Genomic DNA, 24,562 nt, shown 5'->3' with positions numbered 1-24,562 from the left:
TGAATTAAAGCAGTTCTGCAAAGAAGAGTGGGCTAAAATTCCTCCACACGGATATGAAAAAGTTACATCAAATTATTGGAAGCATTTGGTTACAGATATTGCTGCTAAAAGTGGTGCAACCAGTTACGTTTATTAATTACTTTTTCACATGGGTGTATGATAATATTTTTCATTCAATAAACGAAATAATTTTTTAAATGTGTTTTGTGTTTACTCAGGTTCCCTTTGTCCAATATTACATGTTGTCTAAAGATCTGAAGCCATTCAGTGACAAATATGCAATAATAGAGGAAATCAGGAAGGTGGCAAATACTTTTTCACAGCACTGTACACAGATTGCTTTGCCATATACTGCATTATGTTCCTGGGTTAAGCCGTTTCCCAGTTTGAGGTCCACACGGACCACAACCCACTTCGCTCAAACTTGTACAAAGGTTCCAAAACTTTTCAAACCAGGAAAGATCACATCCAAGTAGGTAATGTGGAACAGCAGAAACGGTCAGGATACAGTTTTAGGGTTGGAGCGAGGAGGCAAACTGGTCACAGTGTGTGTGGGGGGGCTGTCCTGAGATGACCCTTTCTTCCTCCTTGTCTTCCTCTGTGATTTTTCCCCATCTCTAACTGGAGTGGGCCCCCTCCCCAGCAAGAAAGGCTCCCATTCCGGAATCTTCTCCTCCACAGAGGCCCAGTAACGAGCCTGAGGCAGAACAATGAAAGTGTTAACACAGCCTAACCGTGTACAAGAAGCAAAATGGTAAATTTACACAGAACTAACTGCACGCCAGTCCAGTGAAAGTGCAGTTCAATGGAATAAACCTACCCATACCACAGGCATGGCCAGTATCTTCTTGCCAATTACATCACCTCAATGAAGGTTGATCAACAGCGACTTAAATGCTCGACTTAAATGTACCAAAAAAGTGAAATATACCCCAGTTGTGCAAACCACCCTGAGAATCTTGCCAATGTCTGAGCTGCCTTCCATCTACTTTCAGTTTGTACTGTACTTGAAGGCCGGTGAGCTCAGAACTGGCTTTTATTTTTTCCCCCTCTGGGAGTGAGCAGTGTTATACGTCAAAAAATTACATTTGAGAGACTCGTACCTCAAGACTGAGAATATCAGGGTGAGTGAAAGATCTTGTTTTCAAGCGATTTTCAATTTTCTGCAAGTCCTGAAAGACATTTGAAATGGGCTATAATACATGAGAAATAATTATCACACATTTCAAAGGGTTATTCATTTTTAAAAGTGAGTATTTTTATCATCTTTAAAACAGAATCGACTTACTAGTAACTAAAAAGCAAAAAAATGCTCTGGTTAACTAGTACCAAGTTACTTTACAGCTAACTTTAACTAGTACCAAGTTACTTTACAGCTAACTTTAGCAAACTAGCTATCGACACTCAATATTGGTTTGTTCTCAGCATGGATAGGTATTTCGGGTTACATTATTTCTGGCCATACATCTTCACTCCAATCTGATGTGATGTTCACATTTATGCTCTGAGGTAGATATTCCTGTTAGCTAACTAGCTAGCAATACCAAAGGGGAAATCTAATCGTACTGGAAATTTCTACAAAAAAGACACTTGGTGGTTCGGCAAAGGTTAAAGGTCATGCACAAGGTAAATACATTACATGAAGGAGTTGAGCATTTCTTTCAATTGCAGCTTCCACATCCATGGTATGTTGCTTTTTCTTATTTTCATGCTGCTCGTGTAGATTCTCCATCTCTTGAAGTAAAGTGGTCCTTCTCTTCAATCTGAAACATCAACGCTAATATGTGATGCTCCATTCCACTCGGCAGGCTAATTAGCTAGTTGACTATGTGTGCCACTGAATAAGGGAAATTGTATTTTGCATGTTTGAATGCCTTTTTTAACAGGCAACTGTCTAGTCAGACAGCTCTCACAATCAAATCATAAAACCAAGCCAAGGACAAACACCAATAACAAAAGCCCATGATAGTAGGCCTCATGGGTTATTGGGGCAACAGTGTACGGAAAGAAGCCTCTTTAGCTAATTTTAGAGTGCAATACAAAGGTCAAAATAATGTAACATTTCATTAAGACAAACACATGAGTGAACACGTCAGAACCAGTTTGAATCAGTTTGCATATTACTCCTATTCACCTACCACCATTAATACATTATACATATGTCAAAGTCAATCTAATTTCTGAAATCAATGTCTCACTGGATAGTAAATATAATTCCAAACACAGCATCCTGATTTTATTCATCAAATGACACAGGTTAAAATAAAGGTTCACTTGAACATTTCTCATTGACCATCAAGATAGTGGTAGGTTGTGCCCAACTGTTTGGTGCTGTGGGTGATCACCCCTTCTATCATACTGAGGAAGTTTTTAAATACTGGGCCCTGGAAATCCAATGCTTTCTTCAAGCCTGAGAATTTGCACAATTTTTTTTTTTAGAAACTCTGGGTTATACAGCCTTTTTTAAAAGGGAGAAGAAGAAGAAAAAGAAGAACAATACTGTCTCACTACCACTGGTGCTTGGTTGCTGTAAAACTTACAGAATAAGGACTCACACTGCTGCAATTGCAAACAAAGCGCCAAATAAGTACTTACATTTCTTCATACCTCTTGTTTAGTTCAATTTCATGAGTCAAACGAGGTTCCATTGCAAAGAAACCTTCTCACTTTGCTAAAATGAAAAAAAACAAAACTGTCATTTAGCTAACTGTGCAGGCAGAATTAACGCTGAAACATAACACGTTCTAGCTAGGCTATAACTATCTAGCTAGAAAGCCATCGGCCTCCCATTGTAATGTTAACTAGAGAACTGTAGGTGGTTGTGGAACTGACATACATGTTAGCAAAATAATTTACAAAATTTAAACCAAGTTTAAATCTAAAAGGCCAAGCATTCTTTTTGACTGATTTTAATGCCTTCCACCTCATGATAGAGACGCTATTGAATATTTTTTTTCCCAACAAAAATGGACCAAAATGAAACAGAAACAAAATTAAAATTTTAAGTCTAAAAGTTGTATTGTCAATGGGGCCATTTAATCTGTGGTGCTGATTTAAGCTCTCTCCACCACACAGTGACGTATCTACTGAATACGGATACGGAAACAACCAAATAGATGACAACCGGAAAGAAACACACGCAACAGTGACAAATGTAAACATAAACTTATGACTGGGGTCATAACACCAATATTAATCTGTGTAACTTTTCTGAAGTAAAATCTGCATTAAAACCAAAAGGGGGCCCTCCAATCTTTGGTACTGTTGAATTTTTTTCCCTAATAAAAATTCATCAGGTATACCATGCAGAAATTTGACCTTGGAAATATTACTAAATAACCATGCTAAGGCATATAGAAAGTCAAGCTGACAGAGCTTGTTCAAGAACTAGAATTAACCTTCATACTGCCCTTTTCTCTGTGGCGTCACCTGAAGTTCGCCAAGGGGATGAAAAACAATGTGGAGTTGACTGGTTTCTCTTAGACCTGTTTTTGTTTTCGTAATCTTTTCCTAATGTTTAAGAAGCAACTTAATTTTTAGTTAAAAAAAAAAAAACAACTAATAAAAATAATCTTCAAATTAGTTTCTCAATCTAAAAGGTGAAGAACAGCCAATAGGAGGCCCTCTATTCTGTGATGTTGATTTTAGTGCTCTCCTACTGGCAAAGCCATTGTGAAGCCATTACATTTTTTAAAATAATAAAGACAGACCAAAATTAAACCACGGTATAATTTCCTAATTTAAAATGTATAATGGGATGTCAATGCAATAGTGCTGATTGCAGTGCTCTCCACTGCACAGTTGAAAATCTATTGAATCTTTTACCTAAAAAAGAAAAAAAGAAAACCTGTTTATTTTTAGAAATCATCAGATGTGAACTTTTAAAACATAAAATTTGTACTATGGTCTTCATAGGTTCCTTAAGATCTATTATCTGAAACTGACAATTTGATTCTCCTGAAACCGAGTCGCTGTACTTCTTAGACGGTCCCTAAACACGCTGAGGGCTTGCCATTGAGCTCAATGTATTTTCTTATTTTCAAAGCGTACGCAATTCTGACGAAAAAGACGTTGTAGTTCAATGCTTACATTGCCATGATTAAGAATTTAGGCGTTTTTACCTTATCTGGACGTTTCGTACGTGAGCTAGACTAGTGAAGCTCGAAATTCGAATATCCCAAGTATTATGCACAAAAACGTAGGCAAGTCAGTGACTCTACACGGTCAGAAGAAATTTTACGACAGCGTCACTGCAAGATATACACTACGCAGCACAATGTTTGTCTTGTACGTCTCCACAACAGTTTATCGTGTTGTTGCGTAGCTGGCTAAGTAACTAACGTCATTAGCTATTTAATTCATATTTACCATTAAATAGCTAATAGACAGCTGACTGCTTGCTGTGAAACGTATCTTCAAAGAGAGCACCGGCCGTGAACTAAGTTTTGTGCGAAACTAGACCAGAGACTAAACACTGAATAAACATCGGTCTGAAGTTGGTTTGCCGGATTTAAAAGGGAATTCGATAAACCGGAGCAGATTAGACTGGGATTGAGGGTGCGTCCAATGCAAAGACACGCATATTTAACTGGACTGGCTGGCACGCCTTCAACTAACCTAAAATTGTGAAATCCCGGAAGTAAACCTGTGGTGCGCTTGTTGAGGACAGAACATTGAAGCTCCCCTTGAACTGAATGGGAATATCAGACCTCTGAAGTCAAAATGAAACGTTCTCGATGGTATTTTGAAACTTGAGTGATTACCGTTTCATATGGAAAGCATATAGAAAAATATGCATTATGTAATAAAATATGCACATTTTAATAAATATTTTCCCAAGACTACTGGACCAAAATAATGACGCACATAATGCACTTTATGATAACAAAAAATGGACCGATGAGGTTTTCTTTGGTTGTTAAATCACCTTGGATTTCTACATTGAATTCAACGGCCAGGAAGCGCTTTTGCCCTCAAGTATGCAGAGTAGAGGCTGTTTCCCTGCTACTTCCTAGGCTTCACTGCCCCTCCTACCCTCTCCAGTTTCTATGTACACTTTATGGTTCAATGAACCAACCTTATTCCCTATATGATACTGGGCAATTACGCTACTCAAGTAAGTAAGGTAAGGTAATCTTTATTATCCCTGAGGGGCAATTTGTTGCACAGCCAGCAGTAAATACAATCATCATCAAGAAAGATGTGTTCCTAGCCAGTTATGGTAATGTATGGGTAAATAGTATTATACTTGCATAAGATGTATTCCAGACAGTATCACCATATGATCTTTCTTTTACCTGTCACCAATTACAATTCATATATTTCTGATTTGACAATAAGTATCCAGAAGGACAGAAAGAAACCAGAGTTTCTGTGTTGACAGTTGACTGTGGCTTTAATGGTGTTGGAGGTCAACAGTCCTAGAGTTTATTTACCTTCTGTGAATGTCACCATAGTGTGTGAAATAAATATTCAGAAAATGTTCTCTGCTTATTTGTTGGTATTACTGATTTATCTGTTTGGTTCACCCACATCCAACCCATGGCCATAAGAACAGTGTTAGATCTGGCATCAATGACATTATTGTGTCTGCCTCACATACAGAACATTAAACACATTTCAAAGCTGTCCTACACAAGCTACAGGAGGCTGGTTGCATCTGAACAAAGACAAATGGCATGATTCTGCCGTCCATTATGCTCCAACTCCCAGTGGCTCTACGTCCCTCAGGTCCTTCCTTGGCCTGACCCTGCGGTACACCAAGTTTATTCCAAACTACGAAACCATCACAGAACCAGTGAGATGTCTGCTCTGTGAGCCTATGTTCATATGGATTGCTGATGCACAGAACAGTTTCTAGTAAGTCAAACTGTTCATCACTGACAGCTCAGCACTTACCCTATTTGACTCTTCACTGCCTTCCATCCTGTCCTCAGATTCCTTCGACTGTGGGTTCCTTTCACAGCTACACCCAGACAAAATGACCACACAGTAGCTTTTGCACCTGCTCCTTAAGTTCTGCTGTGAGGAAATGCTCAGAGGTCGAAAAAGAGGCCTTAGCTTGCATTGGGTGTACTGAACAATGGAGGCCCTACCTATGGGGAACAAAGTTCATCTCACAAACTGTTCACCAAGTTTTAACTACACTCTTGACTGCCAAAGGCATGGGACATGCTGGTATGAGAGTGGCACACCGGTCTGCTAGGCTAAACTATGACATTGTTTACAGCAGGCCTGGAGCTGAGAACAGTACTGCAGTCTACCCTGTGAGGATGGCGGCCAGGGTCATGGAACCTGAGACTGCTGCTTTTTCCTGTTGCCTGCCATTTCCACGTCTGACTCGACAGATCCCTGCTGCTCGTGCCCTGAGCTAAGTAAACTACGCACCTACATCACAAATGAGTGGCCTGCTACAGCCAAATCACTGCCTACAGACATGATGCCGTACTACCGGATTAAAGATGAACTGTCAATGCATGAGTCACTAATGCTGCTGCTACAGTGTTCAGCCATACAGGAAATCAAATAACTATTGTGGCAGACAACAGTCTACAGCTGATCTCTGTCATCTTTGCAGAGAGATACAGCACATTCGTACAGCTGTATATCATCCCAGAAAGAAATGCAGTGGTGGGGAGATTCAACAGTGTTCACAGAGTGCATTTTTGCTGTATAGAGAGAAAACGCTCCATGGGAAGCTCATGTTCCTCCAGATCTACAGGGCAACATCACGTGACTACATCACAGTTCAAACTTCTGTATGGACTTAAGATGAGAACCAAAGTCGCCATTGAGCCGAAGATCCCAGTCGCTGAAGACAACGAGCTGCGAGACAGAGCTGAAAAGAAACAACTGAATATGAAAACACACATTGATCAAAAGAGACGTGTAAACCCACCCAATATCTGCTCAGCATGTCTTGTACGTGTGAGGAGACCCGAGCTCGTGAGAAAAGGAAAATCAAAGTTCGGCGAGTCTCTTTGAGTGACACATCAGACGGGACCATACAGTTCCACACTGAGTGATGGAAAGACTCGGGATGCTGCCCACCTGTCTGTGCTGCCAGTGAGGCCCCCTCCTGTGGCTGAAGAACAACAAGCAGTGGAGCCTGAATCAAGTACCACTGCAAGAGCTGAGAGCCAGCGCAGCAGGAGGGAGCCTGCCTGGCTCAAGGACTTGGCTACAGCTTGTCAGGCTGGTTTCTGTCGGGCCCTAAAGACATTGGTCTCAGGCAGGCTCAGGCCTCATTTGTTTCCCGGTGCAGACCTCTACTTCTTCATATACAGTGTTGGCCAGTTTTGATGATTTTATTTGAAGCATGCATGTGTTGGTATAGAATATTATACCTCAAATGTATGTATTCTGACATTCCCTGTTCACTTTTTTTTTTACTCTGTTTTCTCTGGACATTTTCACACTTATCCCCACCTTAAAGTTCAAAAGACCAGATAACAGCCAACACATCCAACAAACGTCTATGCACAACCTCCCCCTATACACACACTTGGTGTGAGCATCGGCCCCTGCTGTAATTCCCTACATGATCAAACACAAAATAGGTATCTACTTTCTAATGCCCCCCTGTCAGACACCTTCACTACTATGCAAAGCATGTCATTTGTAAGCAAAACCAGACATGTAGTGATACTCCCTGGCTCTTACTGGTTAATCTGTCAAAAATAGTTTACATTCTTTTAGCTACCATTGCCTAACATTGCCATCTTTTGCATGGTGAAGGTATGACAGCCTCTCACTGACCACAATGGGATAGTTAATAATTGGATTTTTGGAAGCTAAAATGATGTAACTTTTAAATATGCTGGCACTGTGATTGTGCATATTCAAATTACATTTGCATCCGTTTTCAAAACTTATTTTTGGTATTTCAACTACCTTTAAACGGGAGTAAGCATTCTTGGTTGCACTTGCTCAGTTGGTCAAGACGAATTTTGATAAGTGAAAATTATTTGATAACTTGATAACAATCTATAATTTCCATCAGAAAATCTGTAAAATGAGCTGTATCCAACCCATTGAAGGCATTGCCATGATGCCAAAGAGGGGAGCAGTTCTTATAACCAATAGGATCATAAAGCACACCCACCAACTAAAAAGTCTAAAGGTAACTCACACAAGTTACTGGTAGCTTTTTTCCCTTTTGGTTTTTTCCCCCTCTTTTTGCTTTTACCCCATTTTCTATTATGGCATTTGTGGTAGTTTTTGTCTTTTTTGTTCTATGGAGTTACATTTGTGTCTGTTATGCAAGCAAACCTTTTCACAATGAAATCAATTTTTTTTATTCTATTGAAAGAAAAATATACATTCAGTTTTTGAGACTGAATATAAATGACTTGTTAGCAAAACTATTTGCATTGAAAAAAATAAGATAAAATTAGTACTATTTTAATTTGCGTGCTGCCATTTTGTTTGCATGTTCAACACAATGCCATGGGAAGGATCTGAGGCATAGAAGATCTATATTGTCCAGTTGACTTTGTATTTACTGTAAAATTCAATAGCCAGTTGGCCAGAGGTCAGAAGTTAGCTAGTATTATTTATCACATGAGAGTTGAAAAATGAATAGTGCACTTGGCAAGCCCATTTCCGTTTTATTTTGGCATTTTCAGAGTTAGTGAAATATATCTCTAGTAAGAGGGCAAAATCCCCTGAATGAGGCTTTAAATAATTTTAATTCCACTTTTACAGGGTTAGTTATTTATTATTATTATTACGTGGAAGAATATTTTGGTGCAGATTGACTAAAAACTGACCATTGTTTCAGGATTTGACAAACGTGTCCTGAATTATTTTGAGTATGTGTTCAACACGTTTTGAACATTATGCACATAACAGGTCCTGTGCAGATTTAACATTTGCCCACACAAAGTTGGAGCAAAGCATCACATACAGGTAAAGACCTTTTCTCTAGTTTGTGTATTTTGTATAAATACTGTATGACAGATAAATAAATCTCTCCTGTTTTAACTTCTAAGAAGGGAACTAGACACATTGGGGAAAACATTTTTATCCCAAGATGTTCATAAAGTACATCAAAAAGCATACTTTATTTTAGGTATAGCAATACAATGTACGTATTAAATAGCACTATAATAGAATGATTTGATATAACTTTCAACAAAACTTTTTTTTAATTACAAAAGAGGAGAAATCACCCACTTTTATCAAATGGGTCAACGAGACAAACTAATTCAGTGACTTACTAGATCTATCCTATTGCACACACTGACAACAGAATTGTAATTTTTAAAGAAAAAAGTTCAAAAGTAACACGAAAGAATCGCTGCTCTATTTGAACATAACCCATTCTTTTGGAATGTGGTGAAAATATTTTCTTGAATTAATTGAAATGATTCCTACATAGTCACCACAAATACAATGCAATAGTTGAAAATAGAAATAAAATAGCTTTATATGAAAATATAACATTCTATGATTATATACCATAGATACAAAGTTTTAAGAAGATGGTTATTAAAGCAAAAAACCTAGGTACATTAAAATAAAAAAAATCATGATAAGGACTATCATTATAAATGGAATATAAAGAAAGAAGTGATGCAACTGTGGTGCCAAATTGATCATAAAACCCACTGTCAGTTAAAAAAAAAACATTTTCCATGAGAAATTAATGTTGTACGCGAGAAACGATAAAAAGACAAATGATAAAAAGCCATAACCCCAAATGTTGGAGAACTGTGATTTTATTTAACAACCTCCCTCTGAGGAGAAGAAATAAACAAAACATTAATGAAATATCTCTCTTCATTTATTAGATGTAAGAGTTCATTTTCAGACATTGAGAATGTCCTTCTGTGAGAAAAAAGTGAAGGAGATTCCTTCATTTGAGATAAACCCTAGCATGATATTGATGAGAATGGGCTCAAAAATACCCATGTGTACTGCCTAGTTATCATTCCAGACAGCTGTAAATGAAGAATGGTTTCTTTAATTGTCTTCAAAGTAAATCCTGACAGAGTAACAGAGGTGGTAAGCTCTCAATAAGATTTAAGTACTGAAATTGTTAAAATAACTATAAAATAACATTAAACACAAAAGCAGATGCAGGGACATTTGCGGTAGTTTGTATGTATAAAACACACTAACCCAATCAAATTTCTGTCAGGAAACAAAGCGTCTCAAATCACATTGGAAATTTCCATCCCAGAAAATGCAAACATTCTCATTGCTGTAATGCTGCGGCAACGCTGCACATCACAGCAACGCTGTGACGTTGTGTGTTCCCTGGGAACGCCTTTCATTCAGCCACACAATCGACACTAACACAGATACAGAAAAAACATCAGCTCCCATTTCCTTACTGAAACAAGTGTGTATCTTTGGTAAAACTGCTAAATTACATTTCCCCCAATTTGTTTGTTTGCGGATTTAAAGGATGACAAATCTTACTGTACCACGGTGTTTGTGCTGTATGAAGAATAGCTTCGTTTTTTTTCCAATCAAGGCTGCACTTTCTCTGTCTGTCCCTAAATGAACTTATCCAGCGATATTCCGTGTTAGAGGAAGAGAGAGAACAAGGCAATGTTGATGTTACAGTATACTATCATGTGCTTTGACTAGCATCATTTTTGGATAACTGCTTTGCTTAAGCACAAAAAAGGAAAAGTTGCCCAGGATTTCAGGAGAAAAGGTATATACCAAATTTGAGCTCTGTGTGTATGAAATAAATCACAACCAAAGGTCAGCCTGCCAGACTGTTGTTAAGGATAAATCCTTGAAATACACCATCCATCAAGGATCAATGACATTCACACAAATCTTCGGTGTAAATCGCCTATGATAGAGTTTTTATCCAGTGTAGACTGTTGGAGTTTAACTAACACTTCACTGTGTGAGGTACATAATTTTCCTGACTTTCATACTGAAATATGAAAGATAAATACTCACAAAGGAGAATGATAATTGCAGTTTTTTCTGAGATAATGAGATTATCCAAATGTGCATCACATTGTATAGGACACTGGCTGTTCTCTTGGTTCGTGGTTACCATACATTGGAAATTCCATCATTGGCAGGCAGCAGCAAAATATATGCAACAGAAAGACCTTAGGACCACACAGTCTAGACAAGGCAGACAGGAAACAGGAAATCAACGTATAGTAAATGTAATCTCGGTTGTGTGTCAAAGCATTGGACCAGTTCTGGAAAGAAGTGGTTGAGGGGCTTCAGCAAAGGCAAACACTTATACAAAACCACATGTTCACATGAGTAAGCATATATTTGTTTGTTTGTATATATGTATATATATATATATTAAAAATCAATATAAATCTCAGGGAAAAAGAATTCAAGTTCACAGTAGCTGTTGTAATACCACCTATAAAAAAATTAAATATGGAATTCACTTACAAATAAATCAGAGAGATTATGTTAAATGATATACGATTAGAATGCAAAGTGAGAACCCTATTGTTTTAGGGTGCTATTATATGAATTAGCATGGTGGATTTATAAGATCAACATGTGGTTTCCAGTTCAGAGAAGGGTACGTCCAAAAAATCTGCACCATGACTTGGCAATGCAATACACGGTGCACTGGGAGCAGGAGTGGTAAGAAATCACGTCAACTGCTTCAAAATCTTCATCCATTGTCTTCCTCCATACAGCGAGCTGCAGGTGGGACCATGGGGATTCCTGTTCACAGTCGGACCAAGGAAAAAAGGGGCGGAGCCACACTGCAGAATGACTCAGGTCTTGATGATGGACATCACCAACTGAATCATCTTTAGGCAGTAACACTGGCAATATAGTGCAAACTAGAAAGAACTGCGCTTCTTGCTTCTTTGTGTGAACTTCAAACAGAGGTGCAAACGCTCAGTAGGATAACATTAAGACAAAAACAAAAACCAAAAAAATGGCAAAAATAAATATCAAAAACTTTTTATCAGTGTAAAAAAGTAATCAGGTTATTAATTTAAGCAAGAGTCTGGCAAAAAAGGCCTTGAAAAAAGTCTGCCCTTGTCCTTTGTTTTTGTTTAACAAATTTAAGTGCCTCTCTGCACCTCGGCCATCTTCAGACCAGCGACTCCATGCTTTCTGCGGGATCCGACTCGTCCGTGATGATCACCGTGCCATTTCTGTCTGAAGACATTAGGCCCATCACATTTTCCTTGGTGCTGACCAGGCTGAGCATAGCTTTATAAAGGTACTGGTACTGCTCCTGAAAGAACAAAAACAAAGAGTTACCAGGGAATGTAGTTCAACTCAATATGGATAACCTCTCTTATATGGTATCCTTAGAGAATATTAAGCTATGCCGTCCAAAATTTCAGTTGCTTATGAGCATTGGGCTTTACATAACAGTTGACTTGGACAAAAATAAATGAGTTAATCAAGAGCATTTTTTTTTTAAACCAAGAAGCTGAGGTGAAGGGGGTGGGAAAAGTGGCAAAACCTGCAACCTGTGAACACACTCATATATATCCTGCATCTCATGTGATACTGCTTCATAAATGGGGGTGCAGTAAGGCCCCTCATTAAGAACATATATGATGAGGTTGCGCTATAAAAATTAGCTAGATGTTGAAAAGCCTACCACATCAATACCTTTATTACTGAGCTGGGTATTTAGCCATTGCTAGCTTGTTAGTAATACTGCTAAGGGTCTGGGCACCAAGGCTATTGCATTTTCTGCCCTTCCAGAGCTCACATTACCTGCATAGAAACTCTAATGCACTCATGTTGAGACTTTTATAAAATAACCAACCATGAATCTATCATATGATCACAGGTGCTGATACACTTACTGGTCAATGAAATTAAGCTAGCTATTCCCCACAAAATTGAGCATTTCACTGGCTGTAAAAGCAAACATTGTAGCAATTAATTTTCCATAGTTTTGTCCATTTTCTATAAATGTCTCTGTACCTCCAGGATTAAATGCTGTGAAGGACCCAGAGAACACAACACACAGTAGACCTGGTCACTCTTTCACACTCACAATGTCCGTGAAAACTCCAGGCCGCATGAGGTTGATCATTTTGGCCACCTGATAGACGTCCACCACGTTTTCACTCTCCAGCTGTTGGGACAGGGTGGAGAGAGCACACAGCATTCCAGCAGAAACTGCCCCAAACCTGAGGAAAGCACCAAAAATCAAAAAACAGAACCCCGGTCAAGCTGCCCCAAACCCGAGGAAGGCACCCAAAGTAAAATATTAAATGAAATTAAATTAAATAACACTGGTCAAACTGCCCCAAACCTGAGGAAACAGAAAAAGGCAAGCTACGTCAAGAAGCAGCATTGTGCGCACATTCTGCTGGGGTTGGTACATGTCACTTCTGCTCCCAACCACGGAACCCAGATCAGTTTAATGTTTATCCTCGTTATGCCTGGGTTGTAAACTTGGCCTGGGACGACTAGGACTGCGTACGAAACCTAGTTTCTAAATTAAATCTAGCACACCTACATATACACATCTGCGGAAATGTTGATTATTTTGCATTGTTCCTGTTAAATTAGCATAACAGTAAAGTAAATTTATTGAGATTTATATTTACATCCATGTATTCATACGTAACACAGGCGTTACTTGCCTCCTTTTTATTTTTTGTATGGTTTATACCTGTGCAGCCTCTGCCTCCGCCATTTTAACATTTAAGAGGGTGCCATTTTGTATTCCTAATGTGTATTTGTATCTATTTTTGCCAAAAATTTCCGGGGACATATCAGGGATAGGCGGACACTCACTCATCATGCACTATGGTCGGTCCGTCCCTTGTCATGGCCTCCTCCTTGATCACGTTGATAAGTTCAAAAGTGCTGCTGATTGGAGCATCTGGGTTCGGCCATTTCGGGCACTGGAAGTGACGCACCTCCAGTACATAATCATCCTGAGGCAAAAGGGAACGCATCACACACACAAATCTCAGGGATGACGCTGCACATGTTCACTGGTCTGGGAATGTCAATAACCATGCAGGTCTTGCACTGTGGGGCTTGGAAGCTTGGGAGCTGAGGTAAACAAGTACGATGTAAACTATCATTATATATAGCCAACAGTCGTATTGATTGTTCATGTTTAAAATGAACGATTCAAAATAATGATGCTTTCTGAATAGCATGTCTGTTTAACAACTTCTAAAGCCAAAGAAGAATTGTATAGACTGATCAGCCTATGACTGCCTATCAGCAAAAATTTTGAAGAATATGCAGTGATGACCAAGGTTACAGGCCTACAAGAATGCTTGTCCAACTGTTTAATCAAAGTGTGCTATGCCCCACATTGGAGGTTTGACGTAATAGCTTTGCCTAACCTAGAGACCCAAGTGCCGCTTAACAGTGATACGATACAAGTATGATTACTCTAGAGAACATTTTGTCAGTAAACCGGCTCTCAGCAAGATTGCGGGCAGGGTGGGTGAAGGTAATGATTGTAGAATAAGGGGGGGGGGGGCACCAACTATAATGGATGTGACACATACTTTTTTTTTTTTACAACTCCCAAAATTCTGGTGCCCCTGGCTACTCAGAAATAAGCTCCTCAAAGATAAAATAGTTTAAAAGAGTTTGTTTTAAAGCACAAGCAGAACAGGATGTGACCCTTTGTTCCGTCCATCAAGTGTAATGACGACAAGCAAGTAAATGTCCGCAATGTCTCTACTTAACAGGGAGAGTAAGGATATTGAAAAGGGCTTGCATCCTCACGTAGGCTGTAAATGCAAGTAGTGATAGATGAGTGGCATGAATAGCAATGATTGGCGCCAACATTGCTGAGAAATTAGGCAATATCGCACTCCAATATTGCAGCGTTGCCGCTGCTTGATGAATGCCATGGAAACGCTGATGTGTACTATGTCCAGAGGCTGAAAATATCCGGTAAATATTCAGCTGTCAGCCTTCTAATTATTTGTCCAATTCCCTAGCCCCTACAGCTGGGACCTCGAACTCAGACCCTGGAAAGTGCTTGCTAGTACTTGTGGTTTCCTTTCAATTAGCAGCAATGTAGACCATGGATATCACATGCTCTAGAGACACCACAGCCCTCCAGGACTGGAGTTGGAGATCTCTGTTCTACAACATCCAGCTAACCCTAGTTTCTTCATGAATGCTGATACCCATAAAGTGAACCTTTCTGCATACACAAGCACATCAGCTGAAATACTGGACAGACTAATGACAGCGATTGCGAGTCAGTGTGGAGGGGCCAGAGAAGAGTAACGACCTGAGTGGCCTCCAGGATGAAGTCATGGATAACAATCTGCTCCTCGTTGGAGAGGCACAGGCGGTCCTTGCTGATTAGCGTGACGGTGAAGGCCTCACAGTTCATGGCCTCCTCTCGGCTCGGCCAGTAGACAAACTCGTCTTCCGCCTACCAAAACACAAACGTGCGTTAGCCCTCAGCCACCGCTGCCACTTGATGGTACACCCAAACAACGCGCACACCCTCAATCCCGAACTATAAAAACACGGTCAGACAGTAAGCAGGAGCACGTTCTCGTGTGTATGATCAAACGGGATTGCTCTAATCAAATGTAATTCATTTTAATTTGAGCATTTCATAAAACATCTCTTGCTATATGTGTCACAACAGCCTGAAACCCCACAAAGCAAGCTGCTAGTGCCAAGGAAAAACTCTCTCAGTTGGAAAACAGGAAAGAACCTTGGTAAGATCCAGGCTCAACAAGGGGAGCCCATCCTCTTCATTTTTTTAACACTTATATTTTCATCAAAAATGGAAGAAGAACGTGAATAAGCAGGAACAGGAACAGTAGAGTTTGAGTCTAACTGGAGTGTTTATGTATGAGGTTCAGCGGATATACTTGGACTGCAGAGCAAACTATGACAACGGTTTATATGGTGGTTTGATTAAGCACTCAGTTCGGGTTGTGAGGGTATTGATTATTTTATTACAGCCTGCACTGCCTGAAAAATAGTCTAATGCATGGTTATGAAGTGGTTCCAGCGAAAGTGGCCAGACCACTGCTCAAAATGAATAAATGAGCCCATTCAACATCGTATTTCACTGGAACATTCTGTTTACAAATGAAAATCATGGCAAAAAAGTAACAAGGTAACAGCACCACCACCAATTTTGTTTGTTTAAAATACGTTAAAAGTTCATCCTCCATTTTGCACACACGTGTATTTATTAATGGTGTAACACTTCGGTTGACGGTAGTTGTTTTAAATGTGCTCTGGAAATACACTAGACGTGACAAAATTGTATTTTAGCGTTGAATTGTATCTGTTCCAAATAGCCATAGTAAAAGTGGAATAAAACAATTGGGGAGGGTTAACCCATCGGTTTTGCTTTGGGAGCACCACTGGTTTATTTTCAGACACCTGCACAGCCCGATGTGGTTTATTCCTATTCTATTACATGGAAAACACATTTTTATGAATGGAAGTGGAAAGCAGAGGCCATGGTTGGTGCACTCACCAAGCCCTGGTTGTCTGGGAGCATGACAATAATTTGTGCATTGTGGTCCCAGATCATCCGCCAGAAGTCCTTTGTTGTGTGGGGCAAAGGATGCTGCGTAACGATGAACTCATTACTCCTGTAGTAACCCTGTGAGGTGGTCAAGTCACAGATGCTGTCACATCAGCTCAAATGTACTTCTGCATTTCTTGACACTTCTGACATTTAGCATTCTCTCAGCATTTATTCCCTATTGTGTCCACTGCACAGTGAACTGGAAGGTCAAATCGCTGGGAGACTCGGAGCAACATAGTGACTAAGTGTTTCTACCACTAGATTTCCCTGTACGATTCCAGGTTTGATGGATAACAGTCACGTATGACAGGCTAATAATTTCTGCCATTAGCCCAGGAACAGCAGTTCAGAGCAAAAAACCCACCCACTTTTTGGGATAAAACCAATATGTCACCAATCACATCAACTCAGTGAATCTGGGTCCAAGGCAAGCGTCTTCAATCATCCAGAAATGGCCGGTGTGGTTGCAGGCTTTAGTTTCAACCAAGCATTAACACATTTTGATTCTACTACTCAAGGTCCTTAGAAAATACTCTGGTTGCTGGTTGATTAGTAGAATCAGGTGTTTAACTGCTTGGCTGGAACGAAAGTCTGCACCCATATGGGCCCTTTCTGGATAAGATTGAGGACCCCTGGTCTAAGGTGGAATTCAATTCCAAACCAGGAGACACAAGGAAGTGGGTGAGCAGCAAGAAGAGGAATCTCAATATGTCACATTTACATAAACAGGGCCCTCAGAATCTGACCAGTGCCTGAGCTGATACATCCCAGGCACGCCTATCACAGCTACAGTTAGTGCTGTGCTCAGATGGTAAGGTCAGAGTATCTTGAGCTCTCCTCAAAATCTGATTGTCTTGGATTCAATTGTAGATGACCAAGAGCTGCCAGTAGGTGAAATGGTGGCAGCACTTTACCATTATGTAAGAAGCATTGATGTAATCCGTTCCTTTTGTTCCGGGTAGGGGTGCCAGACCCACTCTGGCTCGCTCCGCTTGAAGGGGAAGAAAAGAAATGTAATTAATCATATCACAGCATAGCGAGCTTAGCTTTATGCATCCACATTGGTGCAATGTATTTAAACACATCACATGCTGCATCGCAAACTTAGATCAATGCTACTCACTGATCCAAAAGCAGTGCTGGCGATATTGTTAAGTTAAAACTCAGTTGCAATGTCATGAGAGAATATACTCTAATAGTAATGAAAAAAATCATATTACTCATATTAGTCTTGATATATCATCAATGTTGTTAATTTAAAATCAGGGAAGCATTGTTATAGGCAGATTACAATTATCATAGACAGAATAGCATTGTCATAGTCATAGGCAGAATAGCTTTTTCATAGACAAGATAGCACAGACAATTCATCAACCTTCAATCTAAGAGTAGTGACAGCAACAGATCAGGATCCACAATTTCTTATTCTTCAGGAATTCCCTGGAGGCTTGGCACCAGGCTCAGGTTATTTCAGACAGGTGGGCATTTAAGTTTTACGGGGGACCAATTAACTTTATTTCAAACTGACTTGGCAAATTAAATTCTGATCATGGACAGCACATGGGGGGAGGTGGGGCAGGAGGGGGGGGGGGGGTGTATTGAAACTGTGACTGCGGATTGGAAGAACTCTCAGTTTGGTAAAAAAGTAGTGTACTGACACAGCTCGCGCTGTTAGTTTTAAAAATGTGATGCACAGGAGTCCATTTGGAGGAGGGGTGGGCAGGCCCTCTAATGTACCCCCTGGCACCAACCCTGATCCCCTGAAGTGCATACACTCACTCATCATCTCAGTGACAGCTAACTTGCAAACACCAATACCCAGAATCAAAGACAGTTCCATTGTAAATTGAGACTGCCTGTCTGGCTGAATTTATGATTCGTGAGCTCACTTACAGGGCACAACAGAGGAGTTTCGGTTCTTCTCCTTGTTGAGCTCTTTCTGCGCGCTGAAGCACTCGACAAATCTGGCATTGCACTGCGTCACCAGCTGCATGAGGAAGAACAAAAAGCATACACTTAAAGGAGGGCCTCACCTTCAGAGCAATTGACCTCATTTCTATTGTGTCCCAAAAGTTAACGACAAATTGTCCACAACAAAAACAATTTACAGAGCTCCACCCCAAACAATGATGTTACCTCGGTATCACCCCGCGATTTTCCCCCCACTTAGAGAAAATGGATTCAGAATGGATTTACATGCCCTTGAGCTATTAATGTTATTAAAGCCACTGAATGGATGGGAGTCTAACATGTCCCCGGTCTCAGTTAGGTGCCAGTGCTTTTTGAAACCCTAAAAACCAAAGGATATTGAGGACTAGGGTACAGAACTGGATACTTCAAATCTTTAAATTCCAATAAAATATGAATATGAAAACATTTAGTAATATTAAATAGAATTTTGTTTTTACTACTGGTTAAAGCAATGTTTCTTTTCAAAGTGTCAGTAATCTGCAGAAACTTGTGCCAAAAGGGTTCAAGTTCTTCAAATGAAGTATGTGATCCAGCTCTGGTTCGACAAAACAATCTATGCAGTGATAGGACTGTGCCCCTAACCTCACACCTGTACGCCTCATTCAGACTTCCTGTTTAAATAACAATGACTTCCTGAAGGCTTCCTCATGTCATTGACCACTTTAATCAATACAAAAGGAAATTAATCAGAGATCGGTGACCAATCAGAAGCCAGCGATTCTGTGTATGTCTGTTTCAGATGAGAGAAAACCAAAGGCTGGGAGCTACAGAATAAATGTGCAAATATTCCATTACTTCTTTATGAGCTGACATTTTAGACTGCGTCCAGGTTTAATGCAGTGCATCCTGGTGGGAAAGGTCAGTCTCAGATGAGCTCAAATGGATCTGTTTTTACAACGTCTCTCTGAGCCCATAAAAAAATGCCTACGTTGGGTAACAAACGCAACGGTAAAGCCAAAACTTGACTGGGAACCCACTGTACAGGCTGGCATGCAACTCCTCCATTATTACAAGCTGTTTTTATACACGTTTAATGTCAATTGAAGGATTTGTCCTCTTAATGCCAGAGTATGTGAGAAATATCTCTGCATGCCATGAAGAATATGTAACATATCCAAACAAGTTTGTACTACCTACATGGAAAACAAACTTTTAACCTGTTTGCTTTTCCAGTTGCTTCATCATGCATATCAAAACCGACTGAATGATTTCACATTGTTCTTCGTTTAGCAAGTGACTACTGTCACGGTTGACACAGTCACCATTCTCTCATAAGGGCTAGGAGGCACACACACACAGTCTTGCAGGTTTTGAAAACAATTAACCCCAAATTTCAGACTGAGGGTCTAACATCATTAAAATAGGAAGCAGTTCAATAAAGGAAAGCAATATTCTTATTTTGTAAAGGTCCATGGGGGGTTTGAGTCATGGCATTGACAATGTTGAGCATGCAATTAGCAGGTAGTGAGTGAGGAAGGTACCTCACATTTTGGCTTGCATTTCTATTTTTTTTAAAAACATAACTTCAATTCTGATTTCTCAAATGTTGGTTTTAAACCAACACATTTTGAAATTGGTGAGATTAGCAGGAGGTTCAACATGCCAGAGATTTCCCATATTTACGGGCTACTGCTGTATTTCAAGCACCAGAACAAAACAAGATGTGCAAACATTCATATCATAAGCCAGGGAAGTCAAACTTGTGTCCCGAAGGCCGGGGTTTTGGATGTGTTTCAGCAACAAAAATTTAATTAAGACATTTATAAATTATCCTTGATTATGTAACTTTGTTTTTGGCTGGACCACAACAACGGGGCCAGCCCTATAAAGGCGAATGTCTGTGACTGAGTAAGTGATGAAGTTATACCACGCATGTCTGTGACTGAGTGACTGACTGATGAAGTTACACCATTGGTCGGCCGGTTTGGCCAGCCATATACTAGGTTTTGACCTGGTCTTATTAAGTTCCTTTGTTTGCATGGCCTAAATTGCCTTCTGAGTCAAAGGAAGGGACTGGAGTTTGACAATCCTGCTTTATTTGTTATTGCCAATTTAAACAGTGTGTGAAGGCTGCAAATTGAAAGAGGTGACTACAAACAGAAAAAATGACCCCAGGGCATGTTGCCTTTGTCCCAGCCTTACCTTGAACTGTTTTTCCAAGCCAGTTTTGCCCCCTGGGCCTGGCATTAGGATACTGTTGACGTAGCTGTGGAACTGACAAGCTGGGATCTCCGTCTCTTTGCCCAGAATGGCTTCCAGCAAGGCATCGTGGATAAAAATGTACTGCTCCTGAAATATGGATTGGAATATGAGTTTGATGTCGTGTTTGGTAAGTTTGCTTTTTGCTGAAAAGATTATCAGAAAGTATCTGACAAATCCTTGTCTGCTCAGAAAAACAGGTCAAATGTTGTCCTATTACCAAGAATTGCATGCACTTGTGTCATAACAAAATTGATACTGTTTGTAAATATTTTGTTATTGATTGGTTTAAGTTCGAGTTATCATGTCCATGTCTTGTTTGCAAAATTTTCATTCTTGCTCATTCTTAAAATATATTCATATATTGCATACAGTGGGTACAACATATGCAATATGTTTCATGCTTCCTAAAGCAGTGGTCAAATTAAATGGATCACACATACAGACACACACACACACACACACACACACGTGGATACACACTGTTCAGGCTCACACCCATAGCACGTTGTGACAAGAACGCGGTCATACCTCGGTCTGGACCAGGTAGTTGCGCTGAGTGCGGATGTGTTTGAGGAAGCCCAAGACATTGACAGAGCTCTTATCCTTAATCTGCTGCAGCATGCTGTCAATCACCATGTACGTCCCCGTTCTGCCCACCCCAGCGCTATAACAGACAAGGGTAAACACGCCCGCTCAGGAGACATCACAAGCGCCATTATTATTCACGTGTCAGAGACGCAGCACGCGCTGTGTGTCATTTTAAGCACCCTTCAGCCAGCAGACGGAACAGAAATACACGCTCATGTGAGGTCAAGGTTCACGTTCACAGAGGTTCCCAATCTAAAATTCAAATCGGTTCAATCTGAATTCATTAGTGTACAGCTTTTCACAGAGTTGGTGTCACAAAGATGCTTTACTGGAAAACAGGAAATAGAAATATCTGCAAAGGCAGTCAGTGAAAATGAGTCAGTGCTCCAATTTATATTGCCCCCTGCAAACTGATACTAACCTTGTTGTAGCACTGCTTATCTCTACCTATTGTGGTGTTTGCTTACCACGTGCAATGCACTTTTTAATACAATCCTGCTACAATGTACACATACAACCAAAATGAGGCAGAGAGTGGAAGAACTAACTGACGTCACGTTTAACAGAAGGAAAAATGGCACTAGTGCAAGTGGTGATCGAATCGGAAACAATGATTTTGGCATTGTTGCTAGAGAGCAAAAAGCCATAAGATATGGGGAATGTCAGACTTTTGAAGGCAAAATGAAATAAAATACGTACATTTGAATAAATATTTTTTATATATTTATCACAAAATATTGACCATTGAGGTTTTCTTTGGTTGTTAAATAACCTTAGTTTTCTACATTGAAGTCAATAGGCAGCAAGCTGTTTTGCACATTGAGGCTGTTTCCCGTTACTTCCTAGGCTTCACCACCTGGCACTTCCTTCCTCCCTAGTTCATATGTATGCTCTATGGTCTGCAAGTCCATGTCAGATCAGCTGTCTGTCCTGGCCCCCCGGTGGTGGAATGACCTCCCTACAGCAGTCAGAACAGCAGAGACACTTCCCACCTCCTGCCACAGACTGAAAGACTCACCAATTCAAATCATGACTACTGCAGCTGTGATTGATTACACTTGTATTGACTGCATTTCTATTTTGTTGTTACATTATTTGCTGTTGATGTTTTTGTCATTTTTTAAAAGTTGTACATCTTTTCTATCTTGTAATCCTCTTGTATTTCCCCTAACAGGCTGAACTAGCTAGCAGTCAATCCAAGGTTTTCACATTTGTGGTCTGAGAGTATGTACCTCCCACCTCAAAGGTCACCGTTGCACTTAACGATACATACACTTGTCTTCTCATTCAAGTGACTCTGGATAAGAGCATCTGCCAAATGCCAGTAATGTAATGCAATACATTACTGATCTTTGATAAAGCTCCTTTGACTTATGGCAGACGTTAGCCCCAGAACTTGACCTCTGTACCGGTTGCTCTCCTCTTCCGAGCACTCACAATAAACTGCCTGAGAATCACACCTCGACTCCACCAGGTACTTTCTTCAACTGGTACTGCTGGATAGCCTCAGCACTGTTCCCTAAACACTTCAAGTGAGGTAAAAAAAGAAAAAAGAAAACTCCCCAGTGGGAAGAGAAAGCTCTCAAACGCTAGCGAGAAAAAAGTCCCCGGTGGGAGCAAATCTCGGGGGAGGAACACCGAACTGTAAAGGAGGAAGCCATCCTTCGCTGGCTGGTCTGATGTCTGCAGTTAAAAATTTCATTTTAATAGAGAGGTAATGGGAAATCTTATCTGAGCAAATAATTACAATAGTTGGGCAGATTATAGCCTGAGGTATTAAACTAGCTGTAAAAATGGATGGTTCAAGCAAAGACCTGTATATTAAAATGGAAGAGCAAGGCGATAAAACTAGGCTCCAGGTTGCATCATGTCAAAAGCCCCAGAAATGAAAGGCTGTTGCAGGAACATAACTTCAGGATTCTGAGCCTACATAGTCTGAGACGATAGCATGTCTTGCGAGAAAGTATGACCTAATAATAACAAAAATAACAGATTCCAACAGAATCGCACTCCATCTACACAGCCCCACAATGAAAATATGTGATTGGAATTTTAAGATGAACTCCAGATCACTGCTAATAATCTACGACATTCACATAAAACTACAACTACAGTATAAATACTGAAACAAAAAAGTACAAAGTACGCCCCTGGTGTAGCGTGCGCGGAGTGCAGCAGAGCAAGTGTGTTGGGCCCCACGCCCGGCTCACCTGCAGTGCACCAGTACAGGTCCCATGTCCGGGGTCCGGGCGGCGGACGAGCGGCTGACGAAGGTGAGGACGGGCATCGTGTACTCGGGCACGCCCATGTCGGGCCACTGGGTGTAGTGATACTGCAGCACGGCACGCTCGTTCTGACGCCCTCTCGGGGTCCCTTTCTGACCCTGGAATGGGATAGTCACCCAAACAGCACAACGATGAATGAATTGGTTTAACACAGACGAAAATGGGAATATCCATCCATCCATCTATCCTGTGCAGGGTTGCAAGAGATGCTGGTGCCTGTTTCAGTATGCATTGGGCAAGAGGCAGGAATACACCCTGGACAGGCCGCAAATCTATCACAGCTGGGCACACACACCATTCACTCACACACTCATATCTATGGACAATTTAGAGTCTCCAATTAGCCTACCTGCACATCTTTGGACTGTGGGAGGAAACCAGAGTACCCACAAGAAACCCACACAGACACGAGGAGAACATGCAAACTCCACACTGAAAGTCCCCAGAACTGATTCAAATCCATTATTATTATTATTATTATTATTATTATTATTATTATAACAGTTAACAAATGTATTAAGATTTAGAACTACTCATGAACTGACAGTCTCTTTGGAACTGTGGTAAAGATGGAGGTCCATAACTGGAGTATATGACCATAAAGCAGCCTCCCTTTTGTATTTAAGTTTAACAGCAGTAATAACTAACAGGGTAGTGATTGCAGAGTGGAACGCTCACTGAGTCATTAATATATTCAGCCACTCAAACAATAAGTGAGTTAAAACCAATAAAAGAACCTAAAAAAAAAAAATTAGCCAATATAGAGAGCAAGCACATTAGCAAATAAATAAGTTTTACACAAAGATGAGTGGGCGAATGCATTTGACACAAAGATGAGAGGACAAACAGGTTTAACACAAAAATAACCCAGCTGAAGTTTGGCCTACTGCTCGCAGGGACGCTAACCTTCTTTACTTTGGTGTTCCGTATGAGGAAGTGGCGAAGTGTGTAGCAGGCGTGCACTTTGGTGCTCTTCAGGGTCACCACAATGTTGCCGTACTCCTCGCTGTTCTCTGAGGGCCAGTACTGATCGCACTTCCTC

The 24,562-nt window shown here is 40.4% G+C and overlaps 2 protein-coding genes and 1 long non-coding RNA gene across 5 annotated transcripts in view; 1 reads left to right on the top strand and 2 right to left on the bottom strand.

The window, feature by feature from the left end:
* Window positions 1-294: 294 nt before the first annotated feature.
* c11h3orf14 (chromosome 11 C3orf14 homolog) lies at window positions 295-4,585 on the bottom strand. 3 transcript variants are annotated; one of them, XM_035381946.1, is made up of 5 exons: window positions 4,369-4,585; window positions 2,596-2,671; window positions 1,640-1,763; window positions 1,104-1,172; window positions 295-697 (listed from the first exon to the last, which is right to left on the bottom strand). In XM_035381946.1, the coding sequence occupies exons 2-5, from the start codon at window positions 2,646-2,648 to the stop codon at window positions 500-502; spliced, it is 444 nt and encodes a 147-aa protein (XP_035237837.1). In that variant the 5' UTR covers window positions 2,649-2,671; window positions 4,369-4,585; the 3' UTR covers window positions 295-499. The 3 variants fall into 3 exon arrangements, with proteins under 3 accessions (XP_035237837.1, XP_035237836.1, XP_035237835.1); XM_035381945.1 differs by having other exon boundaries at window positions 4,122-4,584; XM_035381944.1 differs by having other exon boundaries at window positions 4,266-4,583.
* A 48-nt stretch (window positions 4,586-4,633) lies between these two features.
* LOC118207837 lies at window positions 4,634-7,442 on the top strand. Its single transcript, XR_004761464.1, has 2 exons — window positions 4,634-5,859; window positions 6,233-7,442. It is a non-coding gene; the product is annotated as an uncharacterized LOC118207837 (long non-coding RNA).
* A 1,599-nt stretch (window positions 7,443-9,041) lies between these two features.
* Window positions 9,042-24,562, bottom strand: part of LOC118207832 (receptor-type tyrosine-protein phosphatase gamma-like) — a 295,989-nt gene continuing 280,468 nt past the window's right edge. The window contains exons 19-29 of the mRNA XM_035381921.1: window positions 24,427-24,561; window positions 23,446-23,618; window positions 21,176-21,311; window positions 20,588-20,734; window positions 18,368-18,461; window positions 17,389-17,465; window positions 16,421-16,549; window positions 15,203-15,349; window positions 13,729-13,871; window positions 12,980-13,115; window positions 9,042-12,199 (exon numbers count right to left, since the gene is read on the bottom strand). Of these exons, the coding sequence (XP_035237812.1) occupies window positions 12,053-12,199; window positions 12,980-13,115; window positions 13,729-13,871; window positions 15,203-15,349; window positions 16,421-16,549; window positions 17,389-17,465; window positions 18,368-18,461; window positions 20,588-20,734; window positions 21,176-21,311; window positions 23,446-23,618; window positions 24,427-24,561 (1,464 nt within the window). The 3' untranslated portion in view covers window positions 9,042-12,052. The remainder of the gene's footprint in view (window positions 12,200-12,979; window positions 13,116-13,728; window positions 13,872-15,202; window positions 15,350-16,420; window positions 16,550-17,388; window positions 17,466-18,367; window positions 18,462-20,587; window positions 20,735-21,175; window positions 21,312-23,445; window positions 23,619-24,426; window position 24,562) is intronic.

This window comes from Anguilla anguilla, chromosome 11, assembly GCF_013347855.1.
Source record: "Anguilla anguilla isolate fAngAng1 chromosome 11, fAngAng1.pri, whole genome shotgun sequence".
Taxonomy (NCBI): Eukaryota; Metazoa; Chordata; class Actinopteri; order Anguilliformes; family Anguillidae; genus Anguilla; species Anguilla anguilla.
The sequence above is the reverse complement of the archived record's forward strand: the minus strand, read 5'-3'. Positions and strand labels throughout refer to the sequence as shown.

Excerpts from the sequence above, each read along its gene's own strand:
- c11h3orf14 (XM_035381946.1), bottom strand. The coding sequence starts at position 2,648 with ATGGAACCTCGTTTGACTCATGAAATTGAACTAAACAAGAGGTATGAA. Across the intron at positions 1,764-2,595 it reads AACAAGAGGTATGAAGAAAT|ATTGAAGAGAAGGACCACTT; the intron begins GTAAGTACTTAT and ends TTGATGTTTCAG. Across the intron at positions 698-1,103 it reads CTGATATTCTCAGTCTTGAG|GCTCGTTACTGGGCCTCTGT; the intron begins GTACGAGTCTCT and ends GTTCTGCCTCAG.